General features: G+C 45.3%; 1 protein-coding gene and 1 non-coding gene across 2 annotated transcripts in view; both read right to left on the bottom strand.

The window, feature by feature from the left end:
* Positions 1–2,216: 2,216 nt before the first annotated feature.
* ARPC2 (actin related protein 2/3 complex subunit 2) overlaps positions 2,217–21,385 on the bottom strand; it is a 38,219-nt gene continuing 19,050 nt past the window's right edge. Inside the window, exons 6-11 of the mRNA XM_055290660.2 lie at positions 17,750–17,936; positions 17,118–17,211; positions 11,038–11,164; positions 7,148–7,248; positions 6,695–6,795; positions 2,217–2,678 (exon numbers count right to left, since the gene is read on the bottom strand). Coding sequence (XP_055146635.1) covers positions 2,654–2,678; positions 6,695–6,795; positions 7,148–7,248; positions 11,038–11,164; positions 17,118–17,211; positions 17,750–17,936 — 635 coding nt within the window. The 3' untranslated portion in view covers positions 2,217–2,653. The remainder of the gene's footprint in view (positions 2,679–6,694; positions 6,796–7,147; positions 7,249–11,037; positions 11,165–17,117; positions 17,212–17,749; positions 17,937–21,385) is intronic.
* TRNAY-AUA (transfer RNA tyrosine (anticodon AUA)) lies at positions 10,666–10,758 on the bottom strand. The gene is made up of 2 exons: positions 10,722–10,758; positions 10,666–10,701 (listed from the first exon to the last, which is right to left on the bottom strand). It is a non-coding gene; the product is annotated as a tRNA-Tyr (tRNA).

The following is a 21,385-nucleotide window of genomic DNA, read 5'->3' as shown; positions in this document are numbered from 1 at the left end:
TGCACCACCACATCCAGCCAATTTTTATTTTTTGTAGAGGCAGGGTCTTGCCATGTTGTCCAGGCCGCACTAGAGGTTTATTTTTGAGACAGAGTTTCGCTTTTGTTGCCCAGGCTGGAGTGCAATGGCATGAAATTGGCTCACTGCAACCTCCGCCTCCTGGGTTCAAGTGATTCTCCTGCCTCCACCTCCTGAGTAGCTGGGATTACAGGCACCCACCACCATGTCCAGCTAATTTTTCTTAGTAGAGATGGGGTTTCACCATGTTGGCCAGGCTGGTCTCAAACTCCTGACCTCAGGTGATCCACCCGCCTTGGCCTCCCAAAGTGCTGGGATTACAGGCATGAGCCACCGTGCCCAGCCAGATTTAATTTTTTATAGAGATGGAGGAGTCTGTTACCCAGGCTGGTCTCGAACTATCCTCCTTCCTCATCCTCACAAAGTGCTACGATTACAGGTGTGAGCCACTGTGCTCAGCCTGCACTATGGATTTTTAATGTTGACAGTGTCTTGGAACTAGTTACTTCCTTAGGATTTGCTGCTGTAGAAAATATTTATGCCTTTTCGTTTTTCTCCTAACTCCGTATCTTCTAAGCAACCTTGATTCTGCCACCTACAGTACTTGCCAGAAATTGGATTCCTACTACTGACAAAAGAGTACGGTGAGCTCCAACATTAGCTATGTTCTACTAAGGAAGAAAGCAAAAACTCAGCTGGACATGGTGGCATGTGCCTGTAGTTCCAGCTACTCCGGAAGTCAGGAGCTTGAGTACAGCCTCGGCAACACAGTGAGACCCTGTCTCTAAAAACTAAAATTAAAATAAAAAAAGAGCAAAAACTGCTTCTAGTCAAAATTACACTTGAAAACCCCTTAAATAACTCATGGGGTAGAGAATGCATATATTGTTGTCAATATATCCAATTAATCTAGGTTTTCCAAGTACCAGAATTAAGTGGTCGGGGGCACCCTGAGCAGCCAATCAGAAATCAGAGTACCTTGAGCTCTCTAGCAGCCCATTTTAGTGAAATAAAATAACGTCTGATGACTGAACGACCTGTGGTTTTCAAAATTCTCCACTGTGACTAAGAGACATTTCTACAATCCAGTCATGATGTGCATATGTAACTAAAATACGTTTCCAAATTAACACTTACCCTTAATAGATGTGATGCACTCTGATACTATTCAATTGCTTAAAAATGTTGGTCACATAAAGCTACACATACGATAAAAATGCACAGATGTACATCACATACAGTGCACGTAAATCCGGCCAAATCTGAAGAAGGTGGGTGGACTATACTAATGACCTTTTCTTGGCTGTGATGCTACACTACAATTATACCAAGCCAGTATGAAACACACTGCCATAGATGGAAGGCAGAAACCATTAGAATGACCATCAGACCGTTGCAGGTGCCCCTAAAATTCTCCTCTTAATTCCTTACACCAAGCAAACTTTCTGAAGCAATTTCATTTCAGGGACCAGAGTCCTGCTGGGGGACAGCTGCTCTACTAGGCTCTGTACTGTTTTTGACAACTGCTCTCCCTGAGAGCAGTCTTTTGGGCTGCCATGTGAGAAAGACAAACTGTAGCCAGTTAGTCTGCATCAGACCCACACCTGAATACTCATCAATGTCCTGCAGGACCACACACTAAGGAACACATTTTGGGAAATTCCACATATTATTCACAATAAAAAGATAAACCAGAAAACCCTTTAATTTCTCTGTCATTGTCCAGGGAGCTTCAGGCGCAGCCACAGAGTCTCAGGGACCAAGCTTTATAAGGAAGCATGTAAGTTTGTATTAATAGCCTGCTGGGTTCCGTAGCTCATGCCTATAATCCCAGCACTTTTGAGAGGCTGAAGCAAGCAAACTGCCTGAATCCAGAAGTTTCAGACCAGCCAGGACAAGATGGCGAAACCTCATCTCTAATCTCAGCTACTTGGGAGGCTGAGGTGGGAGGATCACCTGAGCCCAGGAGGTAATGACCCTGTCTCTCAGGGGAAAAAAAAAAAAAGTTCAAATATAGCTCACTGGCCAGCCATTCTCTCCTCTAGGGGAGGTGAGGACCTAAACCTGATGGGCTCCTGAAACTAGGGCTTCCCAGCTTAGGTTTGCAGGTTCAAGGGCCGTATAGGTCTATCCTTCTTCCTTCCTTCCTTCTCTTCTCACTTTGGACTCGCAGTCCAGAAACCCAGCAAATTCTCATGTAAGATAGAAAGATTTTCTTTATTAATGACCCCAACCATATTTCTTTAGATACAGGAGTTTTGAACTCAAATACTTAGGAGAAAACAAGTTAAGACTGCATTATCCTGCAACTCATTACCAGTAATATATTGCAAAGCGAAACAGCTTGGAAAAGAGGGTGGGAGAAAAGGGAAGTGAGGGAGGGAAGATAAAGAAAAGGAATTAAGTTGATCAAGTGGAATTCTTTTTTTTTTTTTTTTTTTTAATTCTTGGGAACTATGAAGTCTTTGCAAGCACAGCTCGTTTCTGCAGATTATTTTCCAAACGTGTACAAAATGGAACCAAAACGGAGAATCCCTTAAGAACCTGAAGAGGTGCAACATTAAAAGCTACGATTATCCAGTAGCAAGTGTTCCAGCCTTCAGTTGCCAGCCGCTTCCTCCTCTTATTCCCAAGATTAGCGGGATGAAAACGTCTTCCCCCTTCAAAAGGAGAGATAAGTGCGAAGGTCAGTTTCTGGCTGCCCTTTCCTCCCACCCCACACTCCTAGACTAGATGGGATCCCAAAGAAACACCAAATGAGAGGTGGAAAGGGCTAGATTCCTTAAGCAGAGGCACTGGAACCACAGGACGTCGGCTAAAATCTGGCTTTCACAGAATGGTTTCACCAGCTCTTCCTTCCTATTGGATACTTTGGATGCCCAGGAATATCAGTGTTAAGCCCATAAGGACGTTCAACGTACCAAGTTAGATAGAAGAATCACTTGTCCACAATTTCTGGATGGCCTAGATGTACCTGAATTTCCGACTAGGCTCAACCGTCTTCTTAGTACTACCTCATTTGTCAGCTCCTCCTACACAGCGTATACCTCTCAGGGTTCCCAGATAGCAGTTCCTTCATCTCTCACCATGAAGGCAGGTGGCTGGTTCAGAGCAATCCTCAGAACTTCCAAGGCTAAAGGTATTTCTGCTATCACGTGGTGACTCCTCCTCTGGCTCATACAACACCTGCCTGGTTCGAGGCTCCTGAATTGTGGCGTCCTGTTCCACCCAGTATTTCTCCAGACGGGCTAGGTGGTCCTCAAGGACAGAGCCTCCAACTGGTACCTAACAGTATCTGGGAAAGCAGCCTGGACGCTAGAGCTGAGAACTATGGGAAATCAGGGCAAAAACATGGGCTCTACATTTTCCCTGCCTTGGATGTATTGCTTATTCCAAAATGAAGCTACACCTTATTATCCTTCCCTCCAAATGAAAAGCTCATGAGTGTTCAATTCTGGGCGGCCCATCGAGGGTTCCTGGCTTCTGCTCACAGCTGAGTCACTTAACTCCTACCCATCATTAGTAACATAATCTGGTTTTCAGGGTGGGTGCAGCTGTTTGTCTCCTGCTTCTCCTTTCTGGGGCCCAACTCTGCCAAAGAGAAGCTGCAGCACAGAAGAAGGCAAAGTTGCTCTTTCTAAGTCCCAGAGAGGAGGCTTATGAACAGTCTGTTCATTTCAAGGATTCATCCTTTCCTGGGTCTCTCACTAGGACAGGGAGCTATCCCTGCCTGCTACACAAGTGCACTCACTGGGCAGGGACTCCCAAGACTGCCTGCTGGCTGTGGAATCGGGCAGCAGCTGCCTGACAGGCCTTCCTCCTGGATGCACAAGCAGCTACCAGTGCCAAAGGTGACGCCAGCAGCCCTGAGACTATTATGATGCCCAGCCTTCCAGTCCGGTTATCACAGGCTGCCAGGTCAGGCTTCCCTCTCACTGTACCTGGCTGCCAGTTTACCTCTTGGCCTCTACTGAACTGCCTGTCTACTGGGCCCTGAAAGCAGCATGAAATTCGCTGCCTCACACTCCAGGTCACCAAACAAGTACCTGGTGAGAAAAGTACTCCTGTGTAGAGCAAGCAGGGAAAGGGAAAAATGTAGACACCAGGATGCAGACCAGGTTCTGGAGGGGCAGCAAGCACATCCTCTCACCTGCCCACCCACTTTGTTGGTCACTTTGCCCATTTAAAGATCTGCCCAAGAAGCTGCAGGAAAGAAACGATGCTGCCATTTCGTTGCATGGCATTTGGACACTCCTCTCTGAGCTGCTACAGAGACAGGCCTTTGCTTAAAGAAGTCGGGGTGACTTAAACTGCTTTTTTTTCTTTGAGACGGAGTTTCACTCTTGTTGCCCAGGCTGGAGTGCAATGGTGCAATCTCAGCTCACTGCAACCTCTGCCTCCCAGGTTCAAATGATTCTCCTGCCTCAGCCTCCAGAGTAGCTGGGATTACAGGCATGCACTATCATGCCTGGCTAATTTTGTATTTTTAGTAGAGATGGGGTTTCTCCATGTTGGTCAGGCTGGTCTCCAACTCCTGACCCCAGGTGATCCACCCGCCTCGGCCTCCCAAAGTGCTGGGATTACAAGCGTGAGCCACCGCACCCGGCCTTAAACTGCTTTTTGAGAATGTCTGAAAACCCTCACCTACTGCTCAAGTCCTTGGATCTCTTTCTCATCCTTTCAAACGGCAGCAGAAACTAACTTGGTAGAAGAGCCCTCAAATGCAATAGAGTGAGTGTAAAGCCCTAGGCGTACCACACCCACTAAAACTTTGCCTCAAGAGTAGAGTTATGGGCCAGGTGTGGTGGCTCATGTCTGTTATCCCAACATTTTGGGAGGCTGAGGCGGGAGGATCACTTGAGTCCAGGAGTTCGAGACCAGCCTGGACAATATGGTGAAATCCTGTCTCTACAAAACTACAAAAATTAGCCAACTGTGATGGTGCATGCCTGTGGTCCCAGCTACTTGGGGGGCTGAGGTGGGAGGATTGCTTGAGCCCAGGAGGTTGAGCCTGCAGTGAGGCAAGATTGCACCACTGCACTCCAGGCTGGGGATCACAGAGTACCGGGCTGGGCGCAGTGGCTCACGCCTGTAATCCTAACACTTTGGGAAGCTGAGGTAGGCGGATCATGAGGTCAGCAGTTCAAGACCAGCCTGGCCAAAATGGTGAAACCCTGTCTCTATTAAAAATACAAATAAATTAGCCAGGCTTAGTGGCACACGCTTGTAGTCCCAGCTACTTGGGAGGCTGAGGCAAGAGAATTGCTTGAACACAGGAGGCAGAGGCTGTAGTGAACTAAGACTGTGCCTCTGCACTCCAGCTTGTGCTCGAAGAGCGAAACTCCATCTCAAAAAACAAAAAACAAAAACAAGACAACAAAACAAAACAACAACAGTACTGGGGTGCTGGCAAATACACTGGCTGTGACGGAGGCTTATGACCTCAAGACTTTTAGTTCAACTGGTACAAAAGACAGCAGATGGGAGGCCGAGGTGGGTGGATTGCCTGAGCTCACAAGTTCGAGACCAGCCTGGGCAACACGGTGAAACCCCATCTCTACTAAAATACAAAAAATTAGGCGGCCGTGGTGGCGTGCACCTGCAGTCCCAGCTAGTTGGGAGGTGGAGGTTGCAGTGAGCTGAGATCGCGCCAATGTACTCCAGCCTGGGTGACAGAGTAAGACTCTGTCTCCCTCAACACCCCCACCAAAAACAAAAAAAACAAAACCCAAAACAAACAAACAAAAACAGCAGATGAACACTATTACCTTAAGGACAGGACTGCCTGAATTTCATCAGAAGAAGAACCAAGGTCTGGCACCTTTCACAAAGATGGAACTCTCTAGGCTCTAGGCCATGCTCGATTTCCTGCATGCAGAGCCACACCCCTATTTATGGCTCTCCTCAAAAAAAAAAAAAAAATTTTTTTTTTTTGAGACTAAGTCTTACTCTGTTGCTCAGGCTGGAGTGCAGCGGCACAATCTTGGCTCACTGCAACCTCTGCCTCCTGGGCTCAAGCAATTCTCTGCCTCAGCCTCCCGAGTAGGTGGGACTACAGGCGCCTGCCACCACGACAGGCTAATTTTTTTTGTATTTTTAGTAAAGATAGAGTTTCACCATCTTGGCCAGGCTGGTCTTGAACTCCTGACACCGTGATCCACCCGTCTCAGCCTCCCAAAGTGCTGGGATTACAGGCGTGAGCCACCGCGCCCATCAGGGCTCTCCTCAATTCTATCCCTGATAAAGAGAACCTTCCTCTGCATGCAAACATCCTGCTGAGAGTGGACCAGGAAAAAGAACACTTAGTGGGGTGGTTTCAGGCCTATTTACCCAATTAAAGGTCCCTAAGCAACTTACTCCATCTCTCCAGAAACACCACCAGAAGCACAAGACTGACCTCATAACTCAGGCCCAAAAAGAACGGTCTCTTGGTAAACTTTGTTTATTTCCTAGCTGCCATTCTCATAGCTCACAAAGATACGGAAACAAGGAAACCCATCCTGGCCTGTAAGGCAGTGAGAACCTGGAATCCCACCTTTGGTTTATCTACTTAGCCCTGCTGACCTCACATGTAGCCAGTGCCCACACACATGGAGGACCAGGCCACCAGCGTGCACTGCTTCCTTCTCGGTGACTCAGGAGAGGAAGGTGGTCGCTGGGGTGCTGCCTAACTTACGTGATTGTTTTCATTTCTTTTTTCTCGGCATCTGGGCGTGCGCGGTTGAGCACCTTGAGGAAGTCAGACGTTTTCGCCCGCATACGTGTGTGAATATAGGCCTGGGAACAAACATAACAGGTACTGAAGCACAGTCATGGTCTAGAAAGACAGCTTTGCTTTCATCAGAGAGGTCATCAGGGGCGTTTGGGAACATACACCCTGGGATTGACCCAGGCCCTGCAGGGAAGCAGGAAGGTGAGCAATTCTGGAAACAAATATTCATCTCTGCTATGGGGAGGGGTGGGGGACAGTGGCTTGATGAAGAAAGACCATGGTTTCTTGAAGCCTCTAGAATTATCTACCTAAGAGTCAATATCCACAGCCTAGACGAATGGAATGACTTTTTGTCATGAGTTCTGGTGAAGGAAAAGACCCAGAGCATAGAGGCTGAGATGATGGCACCCCCCTCACCTTAGAGCACTTGATGTGGTAGTGCAGGTAGTCCCGGAACGTGTGGATCAGGTTGATGGTGTTGTCTCGAGCACTGGCATTGGTGTGACGAGGGAACAGCACTGAAGGCGGAAGACACAAACAAGGCGTCAGGACGCAACACGAATGCCAAAGGGTGGGGAAGAACAACAGCCTAGTGAACGTCACTCCCTATCTGCTTAAGTACACTCCACTTGTGTTCGTATTACCAGGCTTTGTCAGGGTTTTTTCTTGATGTGGAAGTTAAACAGCATGGCCAGGAAAGGTGTCAACGAGCGTGAATGGAGGAGCCCATGATGAAAAACAGGGCTTGACCCTAGGCCTTCATTCTACTCCTGAATTCTGCAGCTGTGCATTTTGAAACCTATTTCCGGTCTGCCACACATGTACTAGCTCTTGCCTCTATAGCTGGACACACTCCAGGATCACACTAACTGGCTATAACAGTTTACCTTAAGGAATCAGGATTAGGAAATGCAGCTGCCTGTCTTAGGTCCTTGGTGCTGAAATAGAGTAAACCTTCCCAGAAAACAGATGCCAGAGAATTTCCCATATTCTCACTGTGAAAACAGACAATAAGGTATAAGGACCTGAACCCTCATGATAGGCCAGGCAGGAGGAGCTGCTCTGACTGGGCCTGACTGAAGTCCACCCTGTGGCACCAGCCACCTAAAGACCTGTGTGAGGCCGGGCGTGGTGGCTCACGCCTGTAATCCCAGCACTTTGGGAGGCCGAGGCAGGCTGATCATCTGAGATCAGGAGTTTTGAGGCCAGCCTGGCCAACATGGTGAAATGCCATTTCTACTAAAAATATAAAAATTAGCCACACATGATGGCCTGTGTCTGTAATCTCAGCTACTTACGAGGCTGAGGCAGGAGAATCGCTTAAACCTGGGAGGTGGAGGTTGCAGTGAGCCAAGATGGTGCCACTGCACTCCAGCCTGAGCGACAGAGAAAGACTCTCTCTCAAAAAAAGACCTGTGTGCTCATCACAAAGTCCTTTGCACTACAGCAGGCCTGCATGCCCCTCTTGCCCTGGTTTTCTGGAATCGTCTTTATCTGCTGCACCTCCTCTACTCACTATCTGCACAACTCCATCAGTTGTCTGAAGTTTTTGTTGAAAAGGAATGCCTCCTAAGGAAGTGTGGAATTTCTGTGTCAGTGTGCCCCGGCCTGAAAGTAAATGAACACCACAATAGAAGACAACTATATTTCAAAGAATCTAAGGTACTTATGACTATAAGTCTGCCATAATTTTATGTACCACAAGAGAAAAATGCTGCCAATTAAACTGTGACATGCCATGAATTGTAAGATGCATCCCAGCTTCAAAGACAAAAAAGTGAAAAAAATGGTATAGCTGGCTGGGCGCGGTGGCACACGCCTGTAATCCCAGCACTTTGAGAGGCTGAAGTGAGTGGATCGCTTGAGGCCAGGAGTTGAGATAAGCCTGGCCAACATGGAAACCCTGTTTCTTTTGTTTTTTCAGACGGAGTCTTGCTCTGTCGCCCAGGCTGGAGTGCAGTGGCATAATCTCGGCTCACTGCAAGCTCTGCCTCCCGGGTTCATGCCATTCTCCCACCCCAGCCTCCCGAGTAGCTGGGACTACAGGCACCCACCACCACGCCCGGCTAAGTTTTTGTATTTTTAGTAGAGATGGGGTTTCACCGTGTTAGCCAGGATGGTCTCGATCTCCTGACCTCGTGATCCACCCGCCTCGGCCTCCCAAAGTGCTGGGATTACAGGCGTGAGCCACCGCGCCTGGCCGGAAACACGTTTCTACTAAAAATACAAAAATTAGCCGGGTGTGGTGGCACATGCTTGTGGTCCCAGCTACTCGGGAAGCTGAGGCACGAGAATTGTTTGAGCCTGGGAAGCAGAGGTTGCAGTGAGCCGAGATCACACCACTGCACTCCAGCCTGGGTGACAGAGAGAAAGAAAAAAGAAAAAAGTGTATAGTTTAGATTTAATGAAATTTGGTAAATCAACAGATTCATCACCAATAAACAGGTTCACCTTTACCACTGAGGTGAATTAAATTACATTTCACAAAGGAGACATTCCAGTGGCATTGGGTGCAGTGTCAACAAGCTGTTAATTCCAAACTGTAAGCTATCATAATCAGCCAGTGCATGAGGCTGGAGCAACTGAAGGAAGACCTGAATTTATTCCATGAAAAAGTGGAGTAAGTGGATCATGGCTGGAGCTTGGGCTTAATAAGCAAAAAAACCAAGAATTGCCAAATGACAGAGAACCCCCATCTAGCTGCTTAGGTGGTTCTCTTCTTAACTCCTTTTTTTGGTGAGACAGGGTCTCACTCTGCCACCCAGCCTGGAGTGTAGTGGTGCCATCACAGCTCACTGTAGCCTCGACCTCCTGGGTTCAAGTGATCCTCCCACCTCAGCCTCTCAAGTAGCTATGACTACAGTCATGCACCACCATGCCTAGCTATCTTTTTTTTGAGACAGTCTCCCAGGCTGGAGCGCAGCAGGACGATCTCGGTTTGCTGCAACCTCCACCTCCCGGGTTTAAGCAATTCTCATGCCTCGCCTGGCCGAGTAGCTGGGACTATAGGCACATGCCACCATGTCCAACTAATTTTTGTATTTTTAGTAGAGATGTGGTTTCACCATGTTGGCCAGGTTGGTCTCGAACTCCTGACCTCAAGTGATCTGCTCGCCTTGGCCTCTTAAAGTGCTGGGATTACAGGTGTGAGCCACTGCGCCTGGTCCCTGGATTTTTGTAGAGATGAGGTTGCACCATGTTATCCAGGCTGGTCCCAAACTCCTGGACTCAAGTGACCCACCAACTTCGGACTCCCAAAGTGCTGGGATTACAGGCATAAGCCACTGTGCCCAGCCTAACCTTAACTCTCTTCTTTTTTCTTCTTGAGACAAGGTCTCACTCTGTCATCCAGGCTGGAGTGCAATGGTGTGATCTCAGCTCATTGCAACCTCCGCCTCCTGGGTTCAAGGGATTCTTGTGACTCAGCCTCCCGAGCAGCTGGGATTACAGGCGCACACCACCACGCCCAGCTAATTTTTTTGTATTTTTTTTGGTAGAGACGGAGTGTTTCACCACATTGGCCAGGCTGGTCTTGAACTCCTGACCTCAGGTGATCTGCCCGTGTTGGCCTTCCACAGTGCTAGGATTCCAGGCGTGAGACACCGCACCCAGCCTCAACTCTTTTTTTTTTTTTTTTTGGAGACAGAGTCTTGCTCTGTTGCCCAGGCTGGAGTGCAGTGGCGCGATCTCAGCTCATTACGACCTCCACCTCCCGGGTTCAAGCAACTCTCCTGCCTCAGCCTCCGGAGTACCTGGGACTACAGACGTGCACCACCATGCCCAGCTAATTTTTTTGTATTTTAGTAGAGACGGAGTTTCACAATGTTGGCCAGGATGGTCTTGATCTCCTGACCTCGTGATCCACCTGCCTTGACCTCCCAAAGTGCTGGGATTACAGCTGTGAGCCACTATGCCCAGCCAAAACTGTACTTGTCTCCTTCAAGCTGGAATCGAACCAGCGACCTAAGGACGTCTCCTACTGAGGAAGTAGCTATAGTCCTCTGCTCTACCAGCTGAGCTATTGAAGGGACCTTAACTCTTGATATCAGAATTCAGTCTTATTTTTAAGATTGAAGACAAATGGGGAAAAAAATAATGGAAAGGATTACTGCACAAAAATAGCATATGGCCTGCTCTGCAATTAATACCCTGTGACATCCCTCCTTTACTGCAATGGCAACAGGAACAACTTGGTATGCCTGCATTTGCCTACCTTAAAATGTTAACCAAGGTTCTGTGCAGATTTAGGTATTCTGCTGTGTGAACTCATTAAAGCGGCACGAAAGCAGCAAGTGTACCCTGCTCACCAAAGGTAATGTAGCCAATGTTGTCACCCACAGCGGCGTCCGTGTCTTTCAGCTCCAGAGGAGGTTCCCTGTGGCTAAAGAGGACCTGTGGGGCTGTGTGGCTGGCTCTGCGTCCTTCTTTGAACTCCTGCCAAGACAAAGCAAAAGCAACCAGAAGAGAAGTGGGTATAAGATGAGTGGCAACTCAAGCTATGGGGTTTGTTCTATGTGGTGTGACCTTTGTAGCCCTCCAGACCAGCAGGAGGTTAAAAATAAACTACACCAAACCTGAAATATTACAAGTGCTAGCTGCTACCACTACACTTCAGATTCAAACGGGAGAGACTGCAAAGTACTTAGTAAGTCAGATCTTCAAAATGTGATGAAAAGTAGTGATAATCCTTTTCCCTTGCACCAACACAGGTGATAAACTACCATACTTTCTCTGGGCTCTGGGACTTTGCATAAGTCTTTTTACACTGAGGATCTTGTTGCTATTTAGAATTCACCAATAAAATCTTTAGAGCAAACTTAAGCTCTTCTTGGGGACAGAAGACAATGGAATGAAAGAAGCTGAGTTGTCTTGGTGCTCATAAAGGAAGCCCTTCCTTCTATGTTCCAATCTCCAAACCTGAAGCTTCTACAGTCCATACATTCCTATGTAAATAGACAAGTAATACAAGGCTTCCCTCTCTCAGCCAGATCTGCAAGAACAGAAGTAGATTTTCTAGCAATGCCAGTAAAACTGGATGATCCAAATTCATCAAGTGGGCCTTCCAAGATGATAGATAGCAGGAGGATGCAGCCAAGGACTCTCCAAGGTCTCTTGTTTTAGGAGTTCTGAAGGCATGGTTACACAGCCATGTGGCCTGCAGTGCCCTTCTACTGCTGCTCAAATACCGCCTCCTAATACCGTCTCCAACAAACCCAGGCAGGTACTGCTCTCTTGCTGGAGCTGCCATGTCTTTTCTACAAACCTCTACTAGGACATTTTACTATTCATTAATGCATCTGGCTCCCTTACCAGGTTATGAGTTCAAATCAAAGATCCTGCTTAATTTATCTTTGTAATTTGTTCTTCTGTCTTTCAAAGAGGCTATGCAGCACATGCCTTGCTGAGAGAAAGCAAGTGCTTCTACCCTAGCTGGTTTAGTATCATCACACTGTACAGGAATAGGCAAGGGCTGTTTCCAGTTGCAGGCAGGAAGAATACACACTGATTAGCAAGCCCTCTTGCCAATTAGTGGCAAAAGAAAGATGATGGCTGAGGAGCCCCAATGCCCAGCCTGGGACCTCACCTATTTCACAAACCGCCTCTCATGCTAACACTACCAAGCTTTAAGTAGGGAAAGAAATGACCATAAGCTGGGTTAGATTAGTCCCCTTTTGAACAGATTTTGTTTCCCGAAGGAAAAATATCTGCAAAGGAAGGGAAGGAGTTAAGATTATCCCAAATGGAAATTTCTAGAGCAAAGCTTCTAAAATCACCCTTCTCTAGAAAACATTTTTTATTCTACAAAGGGGTTAAGAAGCTTTTTAACTTCTACTGGTTTTACTTTTCAGACTTAAGGAATTAAATGGAACAGATATGTAACTGCTGGCATTTTCTTGTGTTTGTTAAGTGTCTCCAAGGCTCCAATTCACAGGTACATGTGGTATTCACAATGAGATGGGGTATTTATAAACCAGTGGTGACTTATTAGCATTCATTAGTTTTGTATATGGAAAATAACATATTTAAGACTCGGTCAATGACACGTTTCTGGCTTGGGCCTATTCTTTCTTTCTTTTTTGAGACAGGGTCTCACTCTGTCACCCAGGCTGGAGAGCAGTGGCGTGATCTTGGCTCACTGCAATCTCCACCTCCCAGGTTCAAGTGATTTTCATGTCTCAGCCTCACGAGTAGCTGAGATTACAGGCGTATGCCACCATTCCTGGCTAATTTTTGGCCTTTAAAGTAGAAACAGGGTTTCACCATGTTGGCCAGGCTGGTCTCAAACTGGCCTCTAGTGATCCACCTGCCTAGGCCTCCCAAAGTGCTGGGATTACAGGCGTAAGCCACTGTGCCTGACTGGGACTATTCTTTAGAGTATCTGATGTCTTTGCTTCTCCTCGGTTCTCTCTCCTAAATAAAACTTAAACAAACAAACAAACACACCCAAACAGCCCTCCATCTTCATTGGCATCTTTGTTATACGTAATCCAGCAATATTGCCTTTTTACTCTCCTTCTGGCAAGGATGTCTTTTGAGCATTAGACTATTTCTCTCTTCCAAAGTACTATTTATCATAGGAAGTTCGGAATAAATCCAAATATATACAAGGAATTTAGCATATGATAAAGGTAGCATCTTAAATTAGGGGTGTAAAAAAGGAAATAATTGCTACTGGGGCCACTGGATAGCCACTTAGAAAAAAAGATCATTCTTTCATACCATATACCAAGAGGAGCTCTCAACAAATAAGAAAAACTCATGTATAAAATATGTAACTGTAAAAATACTCAGAAAATAACATAGGTAAATTTCTTTATAACCTTCAAGTAGGGAAGGGCTTTCTACCTCTAACTCAAAATCTAGAAGCCATAAAAGGTAAGATTGATTAATTTGATTATGTAAAAACAAACTTCCACATGCGGGAAAAAACCCCACAAAACACGGTCCAATGACAAACTGGTGAAAATATTTCAACTCTTAATCACAGATGAAAGGCTACTCTCCCTAGTATGTAAAGAAATTGAGAAGCTCAATGACCCTACAGAATAATGGGTAAAGGACATAAAGAGACTTCATAAGAAAATCAAATGATCTGTAACATAAGAAAAGATGTTCTGACCTCAGAACATCTTTTTATGTCATCATAAGTGGACACAGATACCACCTTTAACCTAAAAGATCAGGAGAAATCCAAAGTTTACAACATACTCTGGGAAAACAGGCACTCCTCTCCATCACTGGTAGACGATAAAATGCTACTACCCTGATGGAGAAGAGTTTGGCAATATCTACCAAAATTACTGACTTGGACTCACTGTTCCCAGTTCAGGAAAATATCCTACAAACATACCCACACATGCAAATAGGCAGAAAGGGCCCTCAAAATACATCTTTACAACTGCCTAAGAGGCAGATGCTTGTGTCTCTGTCCCTGAACATATAAAAACCAGTGGTTTCCACTTAACTTTTCCTGGTTATTTAGTTACTAACTTGACTTTAAAATCTTATAATATGAAAAGAATTCTAGTTCACCATAAGCTAATCTCCAAAAGCATAATTACTGGTCCTGCTGCTTTTCATGGAATAAGTGTTGAAATGATGGCTTGTATCAGACATTTTCCAGTACTCAGCTGACATGCCCATACCATTAGCAGTAAGACATCCATGAGAGTGGAAGAATACACTTCCTGTCTTTTTCTGAGAGGCAGAAAGCATCCCTCAGAGCCTGCTTGCCAAATGACAAAAGCAAGACTTGAATTCTGACCAGGCTGGATGTGCATGCTGGAAGCGAAAGGCCACAAAGGCTGGCAACAAGTAGACTAGTGACCACGAGGAACTTCAAACAGTGTTCTCAGGGTACAACTTTCTGTGCCAGGTGTCCCTCATTCTTTTTCCTAGAAATTTACAATTCCAGGCCTAGGAAAAAGTTCTGTTTACTTTTTGGGAAAATCCAGCAAAAGTCCAGTTTTCCATTGTCATTTCCAACAAATTACCTCAGGCTCTGAATCTGGAAAGGGTGGCAGGGCAGATGACTTCCCGAGTCTAGCACTGCACCAGGCCAGTTACTATCCAGAGATCCTGTTAGTGCCAAAATGCAAAAGAGGCTTTGTCTTTCCTTTTAGGTAAGTGCCCTACCACAGGTACCCTGAAGGAGGCATTTAAATTCATATGCCAAAAAAGAATACACAAAATTCTCCTAAGGAACAAATCTCCGGTACACTCTCCAAGATAACATCTGTTTAAAGTATAAAAATAAGTTGTTTCCTGGAATAAAATGGAATAAGATTGGTAAAAAACCAGCCAAATCTAAATATATACTTCAGAGCTTTTAAAGTTAGTTTTGTCACTCTGGATTTAGCCCAATTTCTGAGCTACTGCATTTAATTCCCCTGTCAATTCTGCATAAAAACACATGAAATGCCTATCTAGAGGCTTACTTTTAGGACCCAAGAGATACATGTATATTTATATATTCTTTCATTAAGTTCAGCACTAGCCAATGCTGAAGTGTCAATATTCCAATTTTTCTGTATAGTGACTCCCAAACTAGAGTTTCTGATTAATTAGCCAAAATACAAAAGCCACTAGGGATGGAGCAATTGAGAATATCACTTTTGAAGATTTCCCTAGCCACTTAGAAGGCTATGCAAAGTATCTTTAATGTTAAGCACAGCTGTCTTTCAACTCTATTTGGCAAAAGATTCTGCTTCAGAATTTAAAAACCTTTACCACCCTGCCAAGGAACAGAATGAAGGTAGTAACGTTTTCAAAAAATTTTACCATTGTACTAGATTTTGAATGCTGAGCCATCTCAGAAGAAACCAGCCTGAATGTCACTTGACCAACGAACTCTCACGTCCATCCTAGAGCCAGCAACTAACTGGCCAGCAGACTGGTACACAACGACCTGAATGCAACTACACCAAAAATCCAATTACAAAATGCCCTGCTAACTCTCAGGACTCTCTTTTTTTTTTGAGTCCGAGTTTCGCTCTTTTTGCCAGGCTGGAGTGCAATGGCGCGATCTTGGCTCACTGCAACCTCCGCCTCCTGGGTTCAAGCAATTCTCCTGCCTCAGCCTCCCAAGTAGCTGGGATTACAGGTGCCTGTCACCACACCCGGCTAATTTTTTGTATTTTTTTAGTAGAGACGGGGTTTCACCATGTTGGCCAGGATGGTCTTGACCTCTTGACCTTGTGATCCGCCCACCTCGGCCTCCCACAGTGCTGGGATTACAGGCGTCAACCACCGCGCCTGGCCTCTCATGACTCTTCTTAAGATGAGCTTCTTGTGAGGGAAGTACTCTATGGTGACCCATCCAAACTCAGGCTCAGTCTGTCAATTCAACAACTCTACCTGTTTATGCGTTATCTACTACCAAATAATTGGCTATACAGTCCATTCTGAAAAGACCTTAGGACCAAACCAAGAGCAGACCTTACTAGAAATCTGAGGAAACACAAGAGGTTAGGGTTAGGAAACCTGACAAAGTTTTAGGTCAAAGACTCCACAGTAGGAAGGATACATAATATCCATTCATAGTTACAATGTTTAATTCTCAATTCACCCTTTAGTTCTGTCCTGCAAAACTAGAACCACTGAGAAAAAAAATATCAGGCTGGGCACAGTGGCTCATGCCTGCAATCCCAGCACTTTGAGAGGCTGAGGTGGGCAGATCATGAGGTCAGGAGATTGAGACCATCCTGGCCAACATGGTGAAACCTCATCTCTACTAAAAATACAAAAATTAGCTGGGCGTGGTGGCGCGTGCCTGTAATCCCAGCTACTCAGGAGGCTGAGGCAGGAGAATCGCTTGAACCCAGGAAGCAGAGGTTGCAGTGAGCTGAGATTGTGCTACTACACTCCAGCCTGGCGACAGAGCGAGACTTCACCTCAAAACAACAACAGCAGCAGCAACGAAAAACATTCGCTAAGTTTTGTGGGAGCTGTCTATTAAATCTTCAACAAATTCTAACGTCAAGGCTGGGCGTGGTGGCTCATGCCTGTAATCCCAGCACTTTGGGAGGCCGAGATGGGCATCACCTGAGGTGGGCAGTTTGAGATCAGCCTGACCAACATGGAGAAACCCCATCTCTATTAAAAATACAAAATTAGCTGGGTGTGGTGGCACGTGCCTATAATCCCAGCTACTTGGGAGGTTGAGGCAGGAGAATCGCTTGAATCCGAGAGGTGGAGGTTGCGGTGAGCCGAGATCGCACCATTGCACTCCAGCCAGGGCAAGAAGAGCAAAACTCCGTCTCGAAAAAAAAAAAAAAATTCTAACATCAGTAGAGCTGCTAGATCTCTTTCCTACACTCATTGTATGTTTGGGTGCAAAGGTATAAGTTGCCATGCATGGTTTTCCCCCAGGATGTCTGCTCCATACCTGCATGAACACCTTTCCAATGACCACATCGTCGTCATCCTTAAACACTGTGCTGAAGACTACTGTGACTCTGTCCTTTTTAGACTCAACATACCTGAAGGGAACAAAATCCATGAAGATAAGTATAGTATCAGAATGGGGTTTTGTTAATAACTTGATCTACAAGTGCATCAGAAGGCTAAAGTCATAAATCTCTTAAATCATAACATAAAGGTGTGCCAAATGAGATATTTATGGTCAACAAAGTCAGTGCACAAAATGAATGCCCTAAGAGCGGCAGCAGATGGAAATTATCAGAAGTAGATTTTATTGACTTGTAAATATAACATGGAACCTATGGTCACCCTGCCTGCTCATTATCCAGGCTATACTCTTAAACATGACTCAGAACAGTGGTGCCTTAAAGGAAAGCATTGGATTCTCTTTCCACCATCTGTCAGCAATCAGTATCTGGAGAGTAGGAGGAGTGGCTGATTTCTGCCCTATCATCTACTTCCTGGCTTAAGACATTTTATGAGAAAAACATTTTCACGCAATACAGCTGAAAGTCTGACCAAGCCATATTTCTTTCAGTAAGTGCCATGGTGGTGTGGCAGCCATATCCAGGCTTCAGGACCAAATTCTATACTCACATGGTCTCATCATCCCTATAATGGATAACTGCCCTGTTCTCTCCTTCCTTGCCCTCTTCTTGGAATTGGAAGTATTTTTCAAAGACAGAGGCAAAACAATTTCGCTTCAACATGCCAGCTTGATGCACAATGGAATCCTTGGATGCCGGAAGATTTTCAAGGTCATATAGCAAAGAGACATTGTATCCTGGAGGGAGAAAAAAAAAACAAGAAACAAAAAACCACCCAGCAGTTACATTAAAAAAAAAAAAAAAAAAAAAAGCAGCATACTATCTCTACCAAGCAAACAGAGACTAGAGGCAATTAAAAAAAATTTTTTTTCAGGTTCTATTGACATTTTACTTTGTCTCATTATCTGTATTTTTAACCTGGGTAGAATATAGTCTATTTCCATCTACCTCACAGGGCAAAATGAGGTGAAATAAAATCTTAATTTTTATAAGATTCTGGTAAATATATATAATTAATGTTAATCAAAAATTTGAATCAGTATCAAAGATGACTAATTACAAATATGTAATGGGAGAAAGTCAGAACATGGGAACTCTGATTGGAAATGTACCCTTCCAGACACAGTTGTAAAGGAGCCACATATATTTCTCTGATAGTTTAATGTGCCAAGTATCACTACGGCCAGCAAATGGGTAGCTTTGTGATAATAAGATAAACCCTTCTACGTGCCACTGCAAACTCTTTATGAGGAGGCATGATAGAAAAACCAACTATCTGTTCATATATATACCTCCCCAATAGCTTTTATTGGTATACATTGTAAAATTTTTAAAACATTTTACTTCATTTGATCTCCATAACCATGCTGTGAAGTCTGCAGGCTAGATAAGGTTACTGTTTTACAGAGGGAAAAGGAGATTCAAAGAAGTGATGTGACTTGCCAAATGCAGCATGACACATAAGTGTAGGGCACTCTATTTTGAGTCGAACAGAACTGGGTCCAAATCCTAGTCTTGTCATTTTGTGACCTTAAAAAAACTGCTGGGTGTGGTGGCTCACACCTGTAATCCCAGCATTTTGGGAGGCCGAGGTGGGCAGATCACCTGAGGTCAGGAGTTTGAGAGCAGTCTGGCCAACATGGCAAAACCCTGTCTCTACTAAAAACACAAAAATTAGCCAGGCGTGGTGGTGGGCGCCTGTAATCCTAGCTACTTGGGAGGCTGAGGCAGGAGAATCACTTGAACCCAGGAGGTGGAGGTTGCAGTGAGCTGAGATTGCACCATTGCACAACAGAGCGAGACTCCAACTCCAAAAAAAAAAAAAATTGCCTGACCTGTTAATTCCCTCATCTGTTAAAAAAAAAAAAAGCGGGGGAGGGGTAGGGTGGGCTGGGCACAGTGGCTCAAGCCTGTATTCCCAGCACTTTGGGAGGCCAAGGTGGGTGGATCACCTGAGGTCAGGAGTTCGAGACCTGCCTGGCCAATATGGCAAAACCCTGTCTCTACTAAAAATACAAAATTAGCTGGGTGTGGTGGTGCACGCCTGTGGTCCCAGGTACTCTGGAGGCTGAGGCAGAAGAATTGCTTGAACCTGGGAGGTGGAGGTTGTAATGAGCTGAGATCGTGCTACTGCACTCCAGCCTGAGCAACAAGAGTGAAATTCTGTCTCCAAAAAAAAAAAAAGAAAAAAAAAGAAAAAGAAAAAGCAGCCAGAGAGGGGGTGTGGAGATAGGGGAGACTGTTGTGAGCATTAAAAGAATGTACAATACTTAAAGTATGTGGAACATGACAGGTCATCAATACGGGTGCAGGACATGGACTGAAACCGTTGGATGACCTGCGTCTTTACAGCATGTTCACTATGAATTCCCAGAAGCCGGCTGGAACACTTGATTATAGAATCAAATGATTAATAAGTGTCAAACGGCCTAGAGATGTTTTTGCAAGAATATTTGTGTATCACTGAGGATCATTTTATATTCTAGGCAACTGACGGGAATAAATTCACCAGAACTGTATGGCTTTCACACTTCCAAGTATCTGAAACCTCATTACTATTTCATTTTTTCCCAAAAGCATTCCTGAGATCTGTATTTTTTTTTTTTTTTTTGAGATGGAGTTTTGCTCTTATTGCCCAGGCTGGAGTGCAATGGCACGATCTTGGCTCACCACGACATCCGCCTCCCAGGTTCAAGCGATTCTCCTGCCTCAGCCTCCTAAGCAGTTGGGATTACAGGCATGCGCCACCATGCCTGGCTAATTTTGTACTTTTAGTAGAGACGGGGCTTCTCCATGTTAGTCGGGCTGGCCTTGAACTCCTGACTGCAGGTGATCCACCCGCCCTGGCCTCCGATAGTGCTGGGATTACAGGCGTGAGCCACCACGCCCGGCTGAGGTCTGTATGTTTTGTTGAGCATGGGCTCTTCGGGAGGATGGGCTAAATCTTTGCTCTAGATAATGCTTAGCACATTTTTGGCACTCCAGCATTAAATAATATCAATCATCATTCCATTTTGGGTACTTGAAAACCAAATAAGCACACAGCTTACGAGGTTAGATTAAAAAAGATTTAGAGCTGAGGTTTGCTAGTTTTAGGAAGCCAAATAAAAGCAAATAAAACTATAGTTAAGGTAAAGTCTGTCTTTAAGTAAGGCTTCTAACATGATGAACAGAATATACTGAGGATGAAGAGAAGTAAAAATCTAGTATGACTTGCTGAGTTTTCCAAACGTGCCTAGGTAAACCCATTAAAAAAGAAGAGGAGAGATTCTACTGTCATTTTTTTTTCTTTTGAGACTGAATCTTGCTCTATTGCCCAGGCTGGAGGGCAGTGGTGCAATCTCGGCCTCCTGGGTTCAAGCGATTCTCGTGCTTCAGCCACCTGAGTACCTGGTATTACAGGTGGCTGCCACCATGCCTGGCTAATTTCTGTATTTTTTGTAGAGACAGGTGTCTCATTATGTTGTCCAGGCTGGTCCTGAACTCCTGGGCTCAAGCAATTCACTCACCTTGGCCTCCCGAAAGTGCTGGGATTACAGGTGTGAGCCACTGCACCTGGTTGAGACACTACTTTCACACACTTTTACATTTCACACTTGTATGAAGATAGGGTCTGCAATCTGGCAATGTCTATGATTTAGTGGGAGGTAGAAGGAGGCCCAGGGACAGAAATATAAACTTTCCATGTCAGGATGTTGGCTGTGACAAGCATGCCCAAGACTTTGGACATGATTTTTCTGTTCTAGATCTGTTTCTTTCTTTTAACACCTTGATTTCGCCAAAAGCCTACAGTGTTATCTTGGCTTTTATTTCTGTGACACATTCATCCCGCCAATTTGGAGATTAAAAAAAAAATGGTGCTGGGTATGGTGGCTCATGCCTGTAATCCCAACTCTCTGGGAGGCGGAGGCTGAGGTGGGTAGATTGCTCGAGGCTAGGAGTTTGAGACCTCCTTACTCTGTTTTGGCAGTCTGGGCAGCAGACAGTGAGACTCTGTTTCTACAAAATATTAAAAAAATTAGTTGGGTATGGTGGCATGTGCCTGTAGGTCCCAGCTACTGGAGAGGCTAAAGCAGGAAGATTGCTTGAGCCCAAGATTTGGAGGAGGCTGCAGTGAGCTATGACTGTACCACTGCATTCCAGCCTGGGCAACAGAATGAGACTGTCTGAAAAAATACGTGAGGTG

Source organism: Symphalangus syndactylus, chromosome 8 (assembly GCF_028878055.3).
Source record: "Symphalangus syndactylus isolate Jambi chromosome 8, NHGRI_mSymSyn1-v2.1_pri, whole genome shotgun sequence".
Classification (NCBI taxonomy): domain Eukaryota; kingdom Metazoa; phylum Chordata; class Mammalia; order Primates; family Hylobatidae; genus Symphalangus; species Symphalangus syndactylus.
The sequence above is the reverse complement of the archived record's forward strand: the minus strand, read 5'-3'. Positions and strand labels throughout refer to the sequence as shown.